At 39.3% G+C, this 19,016-nt stretch overlaps 1 protein-coding gene across 1 annotated transcript in view; it reads right to left on the reverse strand.

Annotated features, from left to right (window-relative positions):
• Window positions 1-19,016, reverse strand: part of IGSF11 (immunoglobulin superfamily member 11) — a 71,201-nt gene that overhangs the window by 11,427 nt on the left and 40,758 nt on the right. The window contains exons 4-5 of the mRNA XM_007943861.2: window positions 5,208-5,330; window positions 3,814-3,964 (exon numbers count right to left, since the gene is read on the reverse strand). Of these exons, the coding sequence (XP_007942052.2) occupies window positions 3,814-3,964; window positions 5,208-5,330 (274 nt within the window). The remainder of the gene's footprint in view (window positions 1-3,813; window positions 3,965-5,207; window positions 5,331-19,016) is intronic.

Raw genomic sequence — 19,016 nt, forward strand, 5'->3', positions numbered from 1 at the left:
AAGATTATCTTCTGTGTCTGTGTTAATTGGTTTCCCTTTTCTTTGTTGAAGAGGGTCTGTGCAATCCTTCTGCCTAGTCCGCCATCTTGCCCTGCCCTGTTCTAGAAATGCATCATTCTTAACTCCCATTTCATTGGAAGTTCTCTCTAAACTTGGCTTTTCTCTCTTCTTTTACCATAACCATGCAATAGGAGATTGATTTTTCTAGACATATATATTTCAAATCGCCTCGGATGTATGAAAAAAGCTGGACAATGAATAAGGAAGACCAAAGGAGAATTGCTGCCTTTGGATTATGGTGTTGGCCAAGAATATTAAATATATCATGGGCTCCAGAAGAACAAACAAAGTTGTCTTGGAGGATGTACAGCCAAAATGCTCCTTAGAAGCAAGGATGGAAAGATTTTGTCTCACATACTTAGGACATACTATTAGGAAGGACCAGCCCTTGGAGAAAGACATCATGCTTGGTAAAGTATAAGGTCGGCAAAAAAAGAAGATGACCTTCAATGAGATGGACTGACACAGTGGCTGCAATGATGGGATCAAACATAGCAACAATTATGAGGATGGCACAGGACCTTGTGTCTTGTTCTGTTGTATACAGGGTCACTATGGCTTGGAACTGACTTAATGACACCTAACACCAATAACATACCTCAAATATCTAAAGACCATTAGTATTATGTACAAATATGTAAATGTTTCTTTAACTTATTAATGAGATAAATCAACCAGGGCCATGAGTCCAAATGCCACCTAAACAGGAGAGTTATTATGTAGAAATAGCTGTATTTCATTCATAAATAACTATTCACACAACACACATACACATAGTTTTATTTATCCACAAATAAATCCCCTTTTTTATGGTGACTGCTGCTTCCACAGTTCATCTTATTTTTCTATGAGATGATAGTGATCAAATGGTTGCCGTTTACTGATGGACTGCTATGTGCTAGGTCTTGTGCTAAACAAGTCTTCTACATAATCACCACATTTCAGTTTAACAGTTCAATAAGCAACCAAGGTTTTGGGACAGTGTGATTATTGCCTCAGTGTCTCACAGAAAATGACATGATCAGGATTTGAAATTAGTTTGGTCTGACTTTAAAACCCAAGCTGTCCATGATCCACCTTACAGCCTGCCTGACAGGTCTTACTGCACAGCCTGGAGAGAGAACATATGCCAGACTCAGGAATAACAACTCACTTCCATACACACAAATCTGAAGCTACCTGATCTATGTAAGTCAAGCATAGGTATGAGCGGCTGTACAAACTGTGCTGGGTATGCAAGTCCTGGAATGAGACCTCACAAACGCTGCCCAGTGCGAGAGCAGCAAGAAAGAGAATAGAGCAGACAACTGATTCACCCAGAATGTCCAAAGAAGAGTCAGGTCCAAGACGTGAAGACGTCTGATACATCTCTCACTGGCACAGCTTCAACACAGGAGGAAGAAGGCAACAGAGCTAAAACTCGACTGCTATCTTTTGTTTCAAAAGCTGAGGCTAACTGGTGTTCATCTTTTCTGGATATCTGCAGTCTATATGAAACAAAAAAACCCTGTGGGTTTCTGCTTTCTATGAAATAAAGAAGATACGTTTCTTATGAAAGGGTGTGGAATTGGGTGAAGCGTAGGTTTTATCTTTCAGGGTCAAATCCCAGGCTCTCTCTTGCACAGAGTGACAGTGGTAAGATGCCATGTAACTCTATGTGTCCTACAAAAGGATAGTAAATGTCTAAACTGAACAATAACATTAGGCCTGGTAATTTATACATTTCCCAGAGGAAAAAGAAACTAACAGTGTCGGGACAGTACCTGTGAAAAGAAAAGGCGTATCTTCTTATTTTTTTACAAACATACCTGCACACTTGTCAGCAGGTACATGTGTACATACACACACACTTCATCTCAAAAACTATCCTTCAGACAGCCAGAGAAATAAGAGGGAAAACAAAGGAGAGTTTCAAAAGAACAACAGCCAAACCTTGCTTTGTTAGATCAGACAAAGCATGACAATTCTTGATGAAGCAGAAAAGGTTAACATCAAATACATTAAATGATGAGTCTAATCATTTACTTTTATTTTCATCAACAAAGAATTTAGGGAGTTACCACCATTAGTGGGAAACACCTGAAACACAGGAGATAATAACAACTAGCCTCACACCTGAAACACAGGAGATAATAATAACTAGCCTCACACATTATTGAAATGATATCTTCTTTAAGAATTCAGCTTGTTCTGCAACCTATACAACTATGAGATCAGAAGAACTAGATGGTGCCCGGCTACCACTGTCATCCACTTGGAAGGGATGTAGGAGATCCTGGATAGAGAGGGAGAACAATGTGGAACAAAACTCAAAATCATTTGGAGGGAAAAAAAAAAAAAGATGGTGGGGACCAGGTTTGCTGGTCCAAAAGAGCCTGATGGAACCACTGAGACTATGGCCCCTAGCTGCCCTTCAGGTCTGGAATTGAACCCGGACCTGTGGTTTCCAGCCAAACAAAGTACAGGCATGTGAGTTAAACATTTACCTCAAGTAGACACACACCCTGGAGAGAACAATCATGGGAGAAAGAAGGGCTGCTTATGCACAGGAAGACAGCTCAGGGGGCAGGAGAGTATGGAGGATGGACACTGGGAAGAGGTAACTATGGGGAGGAAGTGGGAGGGGAGCTGTTGCGTTGTGGTAAACTGTGGTCAATGACATGAGACAAAGTATATGTGAACTCCTATATAGAAAGTGAATTTGCTCTGTAAATCTTCACCCAAATCACAATAAATAATAAAAAAATTGATCACGTAAGTAATGGTAAGGATGAGGGGAATAGGTACAAGCTCTATCAGTACAAACATAAATTAGTGCAAAAACTTTTTGGTGGACAACCTGGCAAGAGTGACTACTTTCAATTGTACCTACTTCTACATCTACGCTCTCATTCTACAGGAATACTCATGTAATATCTATGTAATGACAATGTGGACAGCAAGACTGTAATAGCAAGAACTACAAACAAGTTAAACGTTTATCCATCAATAACGGGACTAGCTAAATAAACTACAATGCACTATTGAAGCTTTGAAAAGAGAATGAGGTTCAGTGTTAAGGTACCAACATGGGACAACATTACAAAATACTGAATAAAAAAAGTTGCAACAGCTTGCTTACTGTTTGATCTAAAAAAAAAAAAAAAAGAATTCAGCTTGTATTCCAAATTGTAAATGAGCATATTCATAGTAATGCAGTTCTTCTCTTCTCTTTCTTTGTATGCAACTGGGCAGGTAGCTGTCTTTTGAAACCTGGAAGCTCTCTCTGTCCATGCTAACCAGTTTCGTATTCCATGTGTAGTATGTTTAGTATGCTTTTACTTAGCTTTTATTATGCTGTGTGCTAACAGTTACTAGACCTGGCACAACTGTAATAAAGCAGTGCTTTGACTCCCATTTGACTAATGATTCTTGTGCACAACACCCTTGTAAACTTCATTTGGGGGGAATGATCAGGGTATAGGATGGTGGTAACTGGATGGGAACAAAACTCATATATTTGTGACTCTAGGGCCATAATACCATTAGCCTTTGCAATCATTTCTAACAGGCACACACAAAGAAGTGATATTTTGATTTTGACCTAGGGCCATAATAATATTTGAGATGGAACCCAAACCATGATTTTTGGATCATGGCCACTTTAATTATCCTGGCCACCAAAGTCAAGAGAATAGCAAATAAATCTTGACTACCCAAATGAATAGAAATACAGACACTGGCTATGCAAGACAAGTTATCTGACGCACAAACCTTATTTCATTAGGAATTTCTTCTTCCTCCTCTTCTTTATTTTTGCTTCGCCAGTAAAAGAATGCCCCTAGAATTAGTGCAATGCAAAAAATGATAATAACGGCACCAGTGCCAATGGCTCCAGCTATTAGTCCAATGCTCCTTGGCTGGGCTGCAAAATATATTTAAGGTATATTTAAAGAACAAAAAGAAAAATAGCATATACCCATGCAACTCTGTAAACATACAAGTTCACTAAAGAATCTTAATATGTGAAAAACTGTCTGAAGTATTGTACCCATATGAAGTTAAACGTCTATTCACTTTCTATATGCCCACTGGCTAAGACTAACACATAGTAGGCTCTCAAACATTTATTGAATGAATGAAAGAATAAACAACTGACACAGCTTTAGGAGAGCAACATACACAACAGAGCAGGAATAAGATGCCATGTATCTAGCTGGCCTGGGAAGCCCAAATGAACCCTGGTAATCAGTATTGCTGCCTTATCATCCCATTACAGCCGGATCGATCACTCTCTTACAAGTGAATCTCAACAATTCAGAATTCTCAATGAAAGAGAATGCCTATTTACGACTTGGGGACCCAACAATTGAGCAGATAAAAGGGATTAAGGAAAACCCACAAGAAGGTCTTGTCATAGCCATAAGAGCACTACAAATTTCTGTAATGTTTATAGTACTACATAATAAGTAGTAATAGTATATGCCAATGATTCTAATTTAGGAGCTCTAGTGGCATAGTGCCGAAGGCATTTGACTGCTAACCGGAAGTCTGGCAGTTCAAACCCACCAGCCACTCCTCAGAAGGAAGACTGGGCAATCTACTTCTGTAGAGATTGTTGTTGTTGTTGTTATGTGCCGTCGAGTCGGCCCCGACTCATAGCGACCCCTCCTTGGGTTTCCGAGGCAGTTATCACTACGGAAGTAGGATTGCCCAACCTTCCTTCCGAGGAGTGGCTGGTGGGTTTGAACCGCCAGCCATCTGGTTAGCAGGCAAGTGTCTTAGCCACTATGCTACCAGAGCTCCCCTCAGAAACCCAAGGAGAAGTTGCTATGAGTCAAATGGATTCGACTGCAGTGAGTTTCGTTTTTTTTTTGGGGGGGGATATTAATAGAATATTCTAATATAAGAGAACATAGTAAATCTACACTAATGATTCTAATGATCCTAAGGAAGATATTTTGCCATAAAGAAGATAACTTATTGTTGAATCAAGAAATATACCAACATATTTTTGTAATATTTTCAGTAATGCCTAAAACCAAAATAATTTATATGTAGTACCTTCAGACAACCTGAAAACAATTTAGTAGAACCCTTTATTCCTGCTTTAACAAAGACCTTGGCATGTCAGATTCACAGGTGATATAAGAATTTTATATACTTACGAGAAATAACCTGGAGATCCAAAAGACAGGTGCTGGTTCCAATGGCATTAGAGGCTACACACTGGTACAAACCTGAAGACAGAACACTGATGTTTCGGATGGTGACTGTCCCCTGAACCTGGTCTGTCACAAAAACAATAAGCACATGAGGATTTAGGAGAAAGAATTATTAAACCAAAGAAATCAGCAGAAGATTAAAAATAAACACTGGAGAACTATCAATAATTTTTCCTTTTTTGAGAAATTTTTGGATCATGAATGTAGTAGGCTAAAATCATTACATCACATTAAAGGGCTGGCACTGTATAGGTAGGACCTAATGAGGTCAGATATCAGATATGATAACAATTTTAATATTAACATATTAAGTGTTAAATACTAGCAGTCTCCCCTGTGGAAAAGGTGGCTAATGTCTACCCTAGAGAATTTATGATCAGTCACACCAAGTTTTAATTTTGAGGTAATGCAATAACACACAGAGTAAGTACAATGCATTACAATAATGCTTATTTTATACTTGATAGAACAAATCCAAACTCTGTCCTCTAGTATATAGGATATTACACCCTTCCAAAAACTATTCTAATTGTTTATGTTAGTTCAGGACTCCCAAGAAGAAGACACCAAGACATGCAAGAGGAGATGGAGAGGAAGCTGGAGAAGGCTGGGAGAGCCTCCAGAAGGTGATATATTTCTGAACCCTGTGAAAGGGACAGGGAAGGCAGGAGGATTATTAGACTACAGCAGAATTTTAAGGAAGTTTCAGTCAGGCTGATGAGGAGTCCTTGAGCCAAAGCCACCCATTAAAGAAGTCCTGCACCTGACAAAAACAGCCCCACTGTGTCTAGTCCCTGTCTGAGAGCAGCTGAGGGGAAGCGTGGCCTTGATTCAAATGCTGTGGTGGATCCAGAGGGGTGGGAGCTGGAGCTGTCAGTCCATTATGCTACCAGGGAAGTCGAGCAGGATGTTTTCAAGGTCACCACATTGCTATTATCAAGAAAAGTTTCAAAAGTTCACATTTTAGTACTTCATCAGCATTAACATAGCTTGATTATTTATTCCTTGTAAATAAAATGTAAATGACTTACAATAATAACATAAATTGAAATTAAAGTTCATCACTATATGCTAAGAATTAGCTAAACATTTATGTGCATTATCTCAATCTTTACAATGACCTCATGAGGTAAATATTATTATTATTAATGCCACTGTGCATAAAAGGAGCCTGAGGCTTTAAATTGGCAATAAGATTAGAAAGCTAATCATTAGGAATTGGCTCTGGTGGCTTAGAGCTGAAGGCATTTGACTGCTAACCTGAAGGCTGGAGGTTCAAATCCACCAGCTACTCTTTGGAAGGAAGAATGGGCAATCTACTTCCATAGAGATACCACCTCAGAAAGCCAAGGAGGGGTCACTGTGAGTCGAATCAATTAGATGGCAGTGGGTTTGGGTTTTTTGGTTTTGGTACTGGGTTGCAGATTGCCTGACCTCAAAGCCTGGACATAAGACATCAGCCATTTCAACCGTTCAAAATAGCTGGAAATTTAGAAGTAAGTGGAAAAGCCTACCAATTACACAAGTTAAGAAACAAAATTCTAACATAAAGCCCATGTATTCCAGGGGCAAGACATGGAGCTATTCCCACCTCCTTTTTAACACAGAACAGTCCTTGCATGGTGTAAACAGTTAAGGAGTTTGGCTGATAACCAACAGATTAGAGGTTTAAGCCATCCAGAGGCACCTTACAAAGAAAGGCCACCAAAAATTCACCAGTGAAAACCCTATGGAGCACGGTTTTACTCTGACACAAATAAGGTTGGAGCTGACTACACAGTAACTAGTTTAACATGAAACTAAGATTTAATTATCTGGATTCTGCTGATAACCTTAATTTCTACCTAAATCAAAGGCAGAAGCAGAGAAAAGTGTCAGCAAAAAGCAGATGAGACTACAACATGCATGGCTTTCTTCATTAATTCACTTAATAAGTAAATATTTTATTGAGCACCTATCTGGGCATTGGGTGATTTCTGAGGATGGTAATACAATGATAAACATCAAACCCTGCTGCTTACCTTAATGAGACAAGTATGTAAGCAACTACAACAAATGTAGTAAGTGCCAGGACCAGAAAAAAGAGACATTAGGGAAGCACAAAGAGGGCATCGGATAGAACCCAGGAGCACAGAAAATCTTTACCACCAGACACGCCTAAGTATCTCAGTGAGTGCAATGAAAGGCCCACACACATCAATAGCCTTGAGGGCTATCCCTCTTTCCACTAACATAATATAATGGATGACATTAATGAATGACTGAATCATCAAAGACATACTTGAATTAACTTCAATATAGGCAATAGGGCAAGAAAGAGAGTTTTGTTTTATTTTTAAATGGGTGTATTTAAAGAGTGAAGCAGATAGTAGGTAGAATCCTTACTTACACAGAATACAATACATGATAAATTTGCACACTTGACCTGTACTATATATATATCTAAGTCTATATACACCAGTGGTTTCTTGGTTCTCAGTTGTGCACTATTTCCTTTCCTTAAAGATGGGGCTACCTTTTCTTCAGTTTTTTAATATATACAACATGCATTATATATAGTTTTTAACAGATTTCATTTAAACTTCATAAAGCCTAGATTTTATATTTCCTACTTTTCAAAGATGATAAATCTCAGAGAAGGTATGCAAATTACTCAAGATCATACAGCACACAAATTCCAGCAATCTGTAAAACAGGTTCATCCAAGGCCAAAGCTCAAAATGATCATCCATACATTTGACTTCCCAGCAAGGGACTGAAAATCACATTATTCTACAGGGTGTATTTACAGGATATTTCTTAACCAGGAAATGCTCCAATACTGTTAGTATTAAAACTAAACCACCTGGGATTCAAAATGGAGTCTCGTTAGTAATCACCACACTATTTCCCTTTAGCATCTTAGTGCTTGAAACACTAGGTACAGCAGTTAGAATTGGGAATTCTGGTACTCTGAACAGCTCACTGAGTCAGAGTGCACCAAACTCAGAGGAGTAGAATTAGAAAGGAGAAAGATACAGGAGAAAAAAAAAAAAATAATAACAAGATCAGAAGATCTATCCTGCAGAGCACTGACAGGCAGCCAAGAAAGGCCATTGGAGACTTCCCCGGGGCAGCTGCCAGCAGGCAAGAACAGCCATCTGAAACCTCCCTGGGTTAAGGAAGAAGCTGTATCACACCAGCATGCCAGCGACCATACCAACATACCAGCGATCACCCCAAGGATCTGCCTTCAGCACCTGATTTTATCGGTAACTTGTGTCGGCTAGGTGTAAATGGGCATGTCCAGTGCCGCTGAAACCCAAGCAGAGAGTCCTTTGGTGCTCCAGGAGGGCAGGCCTGGGGAGGTGCCCCCACAGCAGGTCACCGAGTAGGCTTGGGTCAGCTTAGTGGCACTGAGAGGCCTGCGCTTGACTTTATCAATAATATTGGGAACACTGATTACTAGCAGGCACTCTCCTGACTCCAGCATCACTGAAACCGAGCAGATCTTTGGCACCGCATGTGGGCAGACCCACATAGGAACTCCTGAGGTGGACCACAGTCTGGGCTGGTTGGGACAGTGCCACCAGCAGGTGGGGCCAGGGAGAGAAAACTTTGTGGTGAATTGCCGAGGGGGAAGTTTTCTTTGGTCAGCTTTTTGGCACCAAGGGGCATTGGAAGAAGGGTTTTTGCACGTGTTTGAGCTTGGTGGAAAGTGACAACCCCCTAAAAATTGGAGTATTTGCTGAACTTGAGCTGTGAGCCTGTGAATAACAGTACGATGTCATGAGAAGCAGCCTGCTCAAAGCCCTAAACCACCACTAGCAACAGTGACCTTTCCTTCTTCCACTCCCACGTTCTCTGACAATAACTTCACACATCCAATAGAGGAAATGACATTCAGCCAACATAAAACCTTCCAGGTAGAACTCTAAACTCTCTTTACAACAAACAGAAATCCATATCCACCTTCCACACAATGATTCCACTATCACAAAGACAACTTCAGAGAAACCCAGCATACCTGAATTAATAACTAAAAACATAAAACACACCAGCTTCACCTTTTCAAAATATCGAAACATAAAACCAAGACAAAACAAATCTATACATAACCAACAGTTAAAGACAACCTCAAAATGTCAGGAAACAACAGGCAAACTCAAATCAAACAAAAAATGGGACAAGGCATTAGAAGGAAAACCACAAACAAAGGTCTCATTAAACAAGGAGGAAGAGGAGGCAATAAAATTATCTGAGAAGGAATTTAGAAGATACATTTAAAGAGCTTTACAAGAGCCTAAGGAAACCCCAAACAGAAGCAAGGAGAACAAAGATAGTTCCCTGGAAGAACTTCAGGAAAATCATTGAAGAACAAAATAACAAGATTAATGCACAACCAGAACTCATATGAAAACAGCAGTTAGAAATCCAGAAGATGAATGCCAAAATTACAAAATCATACAACACAGTAGAAGCACGGAAGAGTAGGATAGAACTGGCTGAAGAATGCATATGCCAACTAGAAGACAAATGCCTGGATACCAGCCTGTATGAAGAAAAATCAGAACAAAGATTGAAAAGAAATGAAGGGAACCTAAGAATTACATGGGATGACATAAAAAGAAACAACTTAAGACTCATTTGGAATTCCAGAACAAGAAGAGGTGAAAAAAAAAACACTGAGAAAATTATGGAAAACCTGCTAACAGAAAACTTCCCCCGTATCATGAAAGAAGAAAATATATTTGTCCAAGAAGCTCTTAGAACTCCACACAAGATAGATCCCAAGAGAAAAACACCAAGGCATATTATAATCAAACTCTCCAAAACCAAAGACAAAGAAAAAAATTTGAGAGCTGCCCAGGACAAAAGAAATATTACTTATAATAATCAAACAGTTAGGCTGAGCTCCGATTACTCAGCAGAAACCATGCAGGCAAGAAGGCAATGGGATGGCATATATAAAACACTGAAGGAAAAGAAATTCGAACCAAGAATTCTATATCCAGCCAAATTATCCATCAAATATGAGGGCAAAATCAAGGCATTCCCAGACAAACACAAATTAAGGGATTTTGTGAAAACCAGACCAACCCTACAAGAAATGCTTAAGGAAGTGCTTCCAACAGAGAACCCACAACAGAGATCAACAAAATCAGGATACATGGAATCAACACTGAAACCAAATCAGAAATAGAAACTCAAAATAAGACCATAAAACATTGTACACTAAAAATCAAGAATGTCAATCAGCACATGACAACAGCAACTAACCTATTACAGGGAATAAAACTTCTGGGTACAAACTTCCAAATGGAGAAGAAAACAGGACAAGGTCTTCACAGTACACACTGTTCTAAAAATGTACAGACAAGAATATACTCCAAGGTAACCACAGAGAAAAGTAACAATCCCCCTAAGCAAAACATATGGGTTTAATAAGCACAAAACCAACAACAAAGAAGAGAAGGGAGAAATACTAATACCAAAACCAAAGAAAGGCAACACTAGAAAGGAAAACTACAGACCAATATCCCTCTTGAACATACATGCAAAAATCTTTAACAAAATCCTGGCCAATAGAATCCAAAAACATATAAAAAAACTAATACTTTTGGACCAAGTGGGATTCATACCAGGTTTGCAAGGGTGGTTCAACATCAGAAAATCAATCAATGTAATCCACCACATAAACAAAACAAAGGAAAAGAACCATATGATTATAGCAATTGATGCAGAAAAGGCATTTGATAAAATCCAACATCAATTCCTGTTCAGAACTCTCAGCAAAATAGGGATAGAAAGGAAATTCCTCAACATAATAAAGGGTATATATGCAAAGCCATCGGCCAACATCATTAATAGAGAAAGACTCAAGGCATTCCCCTTATAAACAGGAACGAGACAGGGATGCCCTCTATCACCACTTCTATTTAACATGGTATTGGAAGTCCTGGCCAGGGAAATAAGGCAAGAAAGAGAAATAAAAGGCATACAAATTGGCAAAGAGGAACTAAAACTATTTGCGGATGACATGATCCTATACATAGAAAACCCAAGGGACTCGATAAAGAAAACTACTGGAACTAATAGGTTCAGCAAAGTGGCAGGATACAAGGTCAACATACAAAAATCAGTTGGATTCCTCTATACCAACAAAGAGTCCTCTGATAAAGAAATAAGGGAAACAATACCATTTACTATAGCTACTAAAAAGATAAAATACCGAGGAATAAACCTCACCAGAGACACAAAAGATCTATACAAAGAAAACTATAAAACACTGCTACAAGAGACAACAAGGGCACTACATAAATGGAAGAACCTACCTTGTTCAGGATAGGTAGACTAAATATTGTGAAAATGTCAATACTACCTAAAACAATCTATACATTTAATGCAATCCTGATCCAGATTTCAACAAAATTTTTTAAGGACATGGAAAAATTAATTACTAATTACATATGGAAAGGAAAGAGACCTTGGATAAGCAGAGCACTTCTCAAGAACAACAAAGTGGGAGGTCTCACACTGCCAGATCTTAAGAACTACTATACAGCCACAGTAGTCAAAACAGCATGGTATTGGTACAATGATAGACAGATAGACCAATGGAACAGAATCGAAAGTCCAGATATAGACCCATCCATCTATGGACAACTGATCTTTGACAAAGGTCCAAAACCCATTAAATGGGGAAGAAACGGTCTCTTTAACAAATGGCGCTGGCAAAACAGGATATCTACCTGTAGAAAATGAAACAAGACCCATACCTCACCCCATACACAAAAACAAACTCAAGCTGGATCAAAGACTTAAATGTAAAACCCAAAACTAGAAATTCATCAAAAATAAAAAGAGGCAATATCTGGGAGCCCCAATTTATGGCGTAAGTTGACTATCAAGCATAACCCAGAATGTGCAGGAGATAGAAGAGAAGCTTGATGACTGGGACCTTTAAAAATTAAATTCTTGTGCACATCGAAAGACTTTGTCAAAAGGGTAAAAAGAGAACCTACAGATTGGGAGAAAATATTTGCCTATGATGTATCTTATAAAGGACTTATCTCCAAAATATACAGAAAACTTCAATATCTTAACACCAAAAGGACAAATAACCCAATTCACAAATGGGCAAAAGACTTGAACAGACAATTCACCAAAGAAGATATACAGGCAGCCAACAAACACAGGAGAAATTGCTCATGATCATTAATCATTAGAGAGATGCAAATCAAAGCAACAGTTAAGATATCATCTCACCTCAGAAATAATAGCAAAGTTCAACAGGTCAGAAAATAACAAATGCTGGTGAATCTATACTTTACTATACATCTATACATACTTTATGTAATACATCTCTTAGAGCAATAGACCATGGGGCACCAGAGGACCAATATTCAAACTGAGGAAATGCAGGAGAAACAGGATTGCATAAATATGAGGGGCACAGGGGGAGGGTTACTGGGTAGGAGAGATTGGAACTCTTGTGCACTGCTGGTGGGATTGTAAAATGGTACAACCACTGTGGCAAATGGTATAGCATTTCCCTAAAAAACTGAAACTAAAAGTACCATTTGACCTAGCAATTCCATTACTAGGAATATATCCTAAAGAGGTGAGAGACAGTGCACAAACAGACATATGTACACCTATGTTCACTGCATGCAGACAATGGAATACTATGCTACACTAAAGAACAATGAGGGATACGCGAATCATCTCACAACGTGGATGAACCTGGAGGACATTATGCTGAGTGAAATAAGTTAACTGCATTAAGACAAGTACCGTATGAGCCCATTACTGCAAAAAGACAAAGAAGAGTTTGCTTGGGAAGGGGAACTCACTTTGTAAGTTACCAGGATGGGGAGGGAACAGGAGGGATTAATTTAGGGCTAGTTGGGGCCTATACGCTGATGTGGGTAGGGGGAGGGATATATGGCAACGATCTGTGACCACCATGATAACATTAGGAAATGAGAGGACACAGAATTGTGCACATAAGAAATAGATGACAGATGCTAATACTAACCAATGTGTCCACAATACTGCATTGCCATCAACACCAAACACCAGGCTACAGATAAACACATGAACACCTGAGATGATCAGACAGGGCTCAGTGAACAGAAGGATACTCTAGACCAAGGATAGATTCAGCTGAGGCTAATCTTGCACAGACATCAGTGATACAAAATACCTGCAGTCCTTACAGAAACAACAGAAGACAGACACAGAGTAATCTCTTACAGACACCCAGACACTATAGGAGAGAGATCGATAAAATCCACCATCTCAGGACCATAGTACTGGGGACACCAGACCCAATTGGCAAAACAAAATACAAAAAAGCCTTGCTCCATATCCTACATTGGTGAGTAGAGATTGGGATCTTAAAAGCTTTCAAGCAACCATCTAAGATGCAACTAATGGTCTCCCAGTGTCGGAAGTGAAGAAGAATGCAAAAAAAAAAGGGGGGGCATTTGGAAGCAATTAGCCCTAGGACATGATGGGCCCTCGAGACCAGAAGAACTAGATGGTGTCCAGCAACCAATGCCAACCACTCCAGAAAGGATCAAATCTGGAGATCCTGGATAGAGTGGGAGGGAAAATGTGGAACAAAATCCAAAAACTCAATATTGACCAGAAATACTGGTCAGATGGAGTCTGGTGAGACCCTCAATACTATGGCCCAGGAATACATTCAGCACCTGAAATAAAACTCACTCCCAGGGGCTCACTCTCAGCCCAATAGTTAACAAGATGTACACGCATACCATTCAACCCAGGATGACACAACCACATACTTTATGTAATACATCCCTTAGAGCAATAGACCATGGGGCACCAGAGGACCAACATTCAAACTCAGGAAATGCAGGAGAAACAGGATTGCATAAATATGAGGGGCACAGGGGGAGGGTTACGGGGTAGGAGACTGGGTTAGGGTTGGACATGGAAAATGGGGAATGAAGCTATACGTACATGTAACATTGAGTGTAAAACAAGGGAAGGAGGGAGGGAGGAAGGGAGGGAGGAAGATTGGTCTAGGATACCAGGTCTGTTAAGTTTTCCCACCTGTAGTAGTCATACAGCTACATGTTAATGGGAGTTTCAGAACATGCTACATCATATATTATCTAGTTTGAAGAACATTATTAACATTAAACTGATTTTTAAAATTAAAAAAAAAAGTAAACCATCTGCCTAACTCCATCTATAACACATGTCCTAATGTCACCATGCAAGAAAACCACAATGTTTGTGTAATCAGCCTTACAATTCCACATACTGTGGTTTTGTTTCTAACCCTGAAATTTTAAGAATTTGACCTGCACACTCTGAGCCAATAAAATGACCTTGTTGACATTTCCATAGACACAATTTGAGAAATTTTTAACAGCTGACCTAAGTAGCATTCTGGCATGAGGAAAAAATTAAAGTTTAAAGATTATGTGCTTAAGAAGTGACTTTAAAAAGTGAAGTCACTGCACTTCCCTTCGTTTCTACAGATACAGACACCATGAGCAGACTGCTTACAAGAAATTATTCTTAAATGAGCTTGACATACCATACTAGAGCTAATTCACAGTGCAGTCGGGGAATTGGACAGACACACTGATAAGAGAGGATTAAGCAGAGGCAAAGCAGAACTGTTGATGTAGACAAAGCAAAGCAGAGATGGGAGCACCTCTTCAGGCAACACCAGACTGTTTCCAGCCAGAAAGCACATAGTCCTTCTGGAAACAGTAGGGCTAATTCCTCAATATGTCACTTGGCCTGTGCTGGCACAAAAGTAATTTGTTCAAATGAATTTTGAAAATAAAAGTTCTTTTGATCATCTTTTTATAGAGAGAAAGTTAAGCTGTATGGAAATTTACAATATGGAAACCACAAACAAAGTCAAATTCCTGTATGCTGTACTTCATAAAAACACCTGGAATAGAATGGCCTTCAGAACTAGAGAAACAAATATTAATGTACATTTCTAGTTCTATTATCTCTCCTGAGTTCCAGAACCAAATCTCCAACTGCCTAGTAGATGGTGCAAAGGTTAAGAGCTTGTGTTCTGGTGTCAGAACACTGGGTTTGAATCCAATTCTACCATCTACATTCTCAAGACCTAGCTATGAGGTCTTGAAAATATTACTTACTCTTCTTCCATGTTTTAACATTCCTCAACGGTAAAATGGGGTTATGTAAGTTCCTACATTACTTCCGTAGTGATACTGCCTCGGAAACCCAAGGAGGGGTCACTTTTAGTTGGGTCCAACTCCATGGCACATAACAACAACAACACATGCCTTCATATCATATAGTTACCATGAGGATTAAATGAGATAATGTATGCAATGAAATTACTATAGTGCCTGGTAGTGTTTCCATGTGAGAATTCCTTCCTGGCGTATCTTGGGGATTTTATATATTTTTCTGAATCCTGACAAAAATCAGTCGGATATCTAGAAAATGATAAAAATTATTGTGCATCCTAGTGCTCAAAATTCTCAACAGATATTATTAATCTCTACAATTTGAACAGGGAGCTCTGGTAGCATAGTGGCTAAGGCACTTGACTGCTAACCAGAAGGCTGGCAGTTCAAACCCACTAGCCAGTCCTTGCAAGGAAGACGTGGCAAACTACTTCTGTAGTGATAGGGCCTCGGAAACCCAAGGAGGGGTTGCTATGAGTTGGGTCTGACTTGACGGCACATAACAACAACAACAGGATCTGAATACAAGAAACAGAGATCACTCAAATCATAAATTATTCTGTATTTTTCATAATATGATCTATATATTTTAGATATTAATGAGTGATTATAATAATAAACAATGAATCATTTCTCATATAATACTTCTACAAGTATTCTATAAAGAAAGATATAATAATAAATGCATTGTTATGATTATTTGAACTCATATATATTACAGCAAGATTATCTATTTCAATAACATGTAAAAATGATCTCAGCCTAATCAAGACATTTGATAATAGAAAATAGTAAAAGGGGGAGTTCTGGTAAGATGGAGGAATATGCAGAAAGACTGCACAGACCCTCTTCAAGAAAGAAGAGGGAAACCAATTAACACAGATACAGAAGATAATCCTGGACCCATGAGACTGAAAGGAAGGATATAGAATTGGACTAAACTCCAACTAGCTGAAGAATTTGCATGAAAATGCCAAAAAGGAAACATACAGAGCTGTGGTCTGGCAGTGATCATGACAGCACAGAAAGCTTGGATATTGTGAGTGGTGGTAGAATCTAAGGATTAATCTAAAAATTGGCCATGCTAGCCAAGGACTGCACAGAGGACTTCTCTGGTGGCTGGGGAAGAAAAGGGGAAACAGTGAAAAGGAAGGCAGGCTAAGCTGTGGAGTTTTGTCTATCTGGAGGGTGCAGACATTTTGAATGTTTACAAGCGGCTTGACCATTCTGGAATTTAAAGCGATGATGTTCTTCCAGATTACAGGGACTTAATAATAGGCTCCACTTGCCAGGCACCCCAAGGACATTCTGGATCCAGATGACTGGGAAGTTGTGACATTCCCTTGTTACTCTTATACCCCACACCCTCTTTGTGAATGGAGGTGCGGTCATCCCTCACTCCCACCCACTTTCTGGGCCAGCAGGAATTCCATCACAGTCTGTGTACTCCAACAGAGCCTGTGTGCCCTGCCCCATTTTTTTTTCATTTTCTACGTTTTTTAGTTTGCTTGTTTTTGTCTGTTTTAAAAGTAATATTATTTGCTATTACTTTCATCATTTTTACTATTATTCTTTATTCTTCACCTCCCAGGTTCTAGTTTCAGCTTTTTTTTTTTTTTTTCCCTGTTCCTGGTTGCTATTTTTTTTTTCTTTCTTTCTCATGGTTAACCCCATTGCTTGTTTTTCTTTTTGCATTTTTCACACTTTTTTCTTCATTACTCTCCTTCTCTACCTTTTTTTTTCTAATTGCCCTCACCCCAGATATTATGGTTTTTTTTTTTTTCTTTTTCTTTTTTGGTTATTGTTCCTCTGTGATTACACGGTGTATTTTTTGTCCACGTGCTTTTACTTTTTTGATAGTTATTCAAATGTGATTTTTGTCTAACAGAGTGGAGGGCAGCAACAGTCCTCATATGACACAACTACACCCACATCTCCTGCAGCTTCACTTACTGAGTGAGCACCACCCTTCCTTCTCCATCAATGGACCAACGATAAACAACCACCAAGAAGAGCCTGACTCACACTGAGCTGCTCCTCATAAACAGTTAACAGAGATATAAATACAACAATGCCATGATGTCTCGGAGACAACAGACCATCACAGTCCACAAAAAGAAGCAAGATAAAATGGTAGAAACAAAGGAGCAGGATAAAGGCCCAGAACACAACCCTGAGGAGGAAGCAGCACTGGAACTCCCTTATGATGAGGAATTCCAAAGAATTATATTTAGGTATCTTCAAAGGATTGAGAGACAGAACAAGGAAAACACAAAAAACCCTAGAAAAATTTCAGAAGAAACTAAAAGAACAAAATGACAAAATAAATGAAAAATTAGAAATGACTCTAAATCTACAAATAGAAATCCAGAATATTAATGCTAAATTGTCAGAAAGAGATAACACATTGAAAGGGCAAAGGAGTATAATAGATGCAATGGAAGACAGAATTAATGAGATTGAAGACAAATACCTTAATATTTCTTTGGAAAGGGATCGATCAGAAAAAGATCAAAACAAAATGAGTAAGCCCAAGGATCATGTGGGATACCATCAAAAGGAATAACTGACGTGTAATTGGAATTTCCTGCGGCTGACTCCTCTTCTGTCCAGATTCCTGGGTCTTTTAATCCCCTTTCTCCTGCTCTCCCATCATGCTGCTTTGGACATGTCTGGTTTCCTCTCCTCACCTGGATCCCTGCGGTAGACCGCTCCTCTGTCCAGGTTCCTGGCTCTTAATCCCCTTTTGCCCATTCTCCCACCCTGTTGCTTTGGGCTTGCCTGTTTCCTCTCCTCACCTGGATCCTTGCGGCTGACTGCTCCTCTGTCCGGGTTCTGTCTGGGACCCAGGTAAGTGTGGTACAAGAGGTTTCCAACAGGGAGACAAACTTTTCTGTCAGTTTGTCCTACCATGGTAATGTGTTGATGTGAGTTTTGAGGCTGAGCCACTGGCGTTTCAAACCCAGTGGGATGCACATAGTGCACAGGTATCAGCCCAGCTTACAGACTGAGACAGACTAGGAAGAAGGAAGAGGCCATCCAATTGTCAAAGAATTGGCCAGGGAAAACCTTATGAATAGCAGAGAAACACTGTTTGATACATTATCACGCAACTTTACGAATAGTCCAGTTAGGTTAGAAGGCTCTCAAAATAGAACTGGGAAAGAGCTGCATCATCTGAGTAAACCCAGCCTTACTCCTATGGATAAGATAAAACTTTTGAGACCTCAATTTGCTGATGTGGCACCACTCAAATTGAAGAGAAATAGCTGCAGACATCCACGAATCATTGGAACATGGAATGTACAAAGTATGAATCTGGGAAAATTGGAAGTTGTCCAAAATGAAAGAAATGGAACACATGAAGATTGATATCCTTAGCATTACTGAGCTGAAATGGACTGGTTTTGGCCATTTTTAATCAGACAACCATGTGAACTACTATGCCGGGAATGACAGCTTGAAGAGGAATGGCATGGCATTCATCATCACAAAGGATGTTTCAAGATCTGCCCTGAAGTACAATGCTGTCAGTGATAGGATAATATCCATA

The sequence above is a fragment of the Orycteropus afer genome, unplaced genomic scaffold, assembly GCF_000298275.1.
Source record: "Orycteropus afer afer isolate SDZICR_OR568_19922 unplaced genomic scaffold, OryAfe1.0 scaffold00114, whole genome shotgun sequence".
NCBI classification, from domain to species: domain Eukaryota; kingdom Metazoa; phylum Chordata; class Mammalia; order Tubulidentata; family Orycteropodidae; genus Orycteropus; species Orycteropus afer.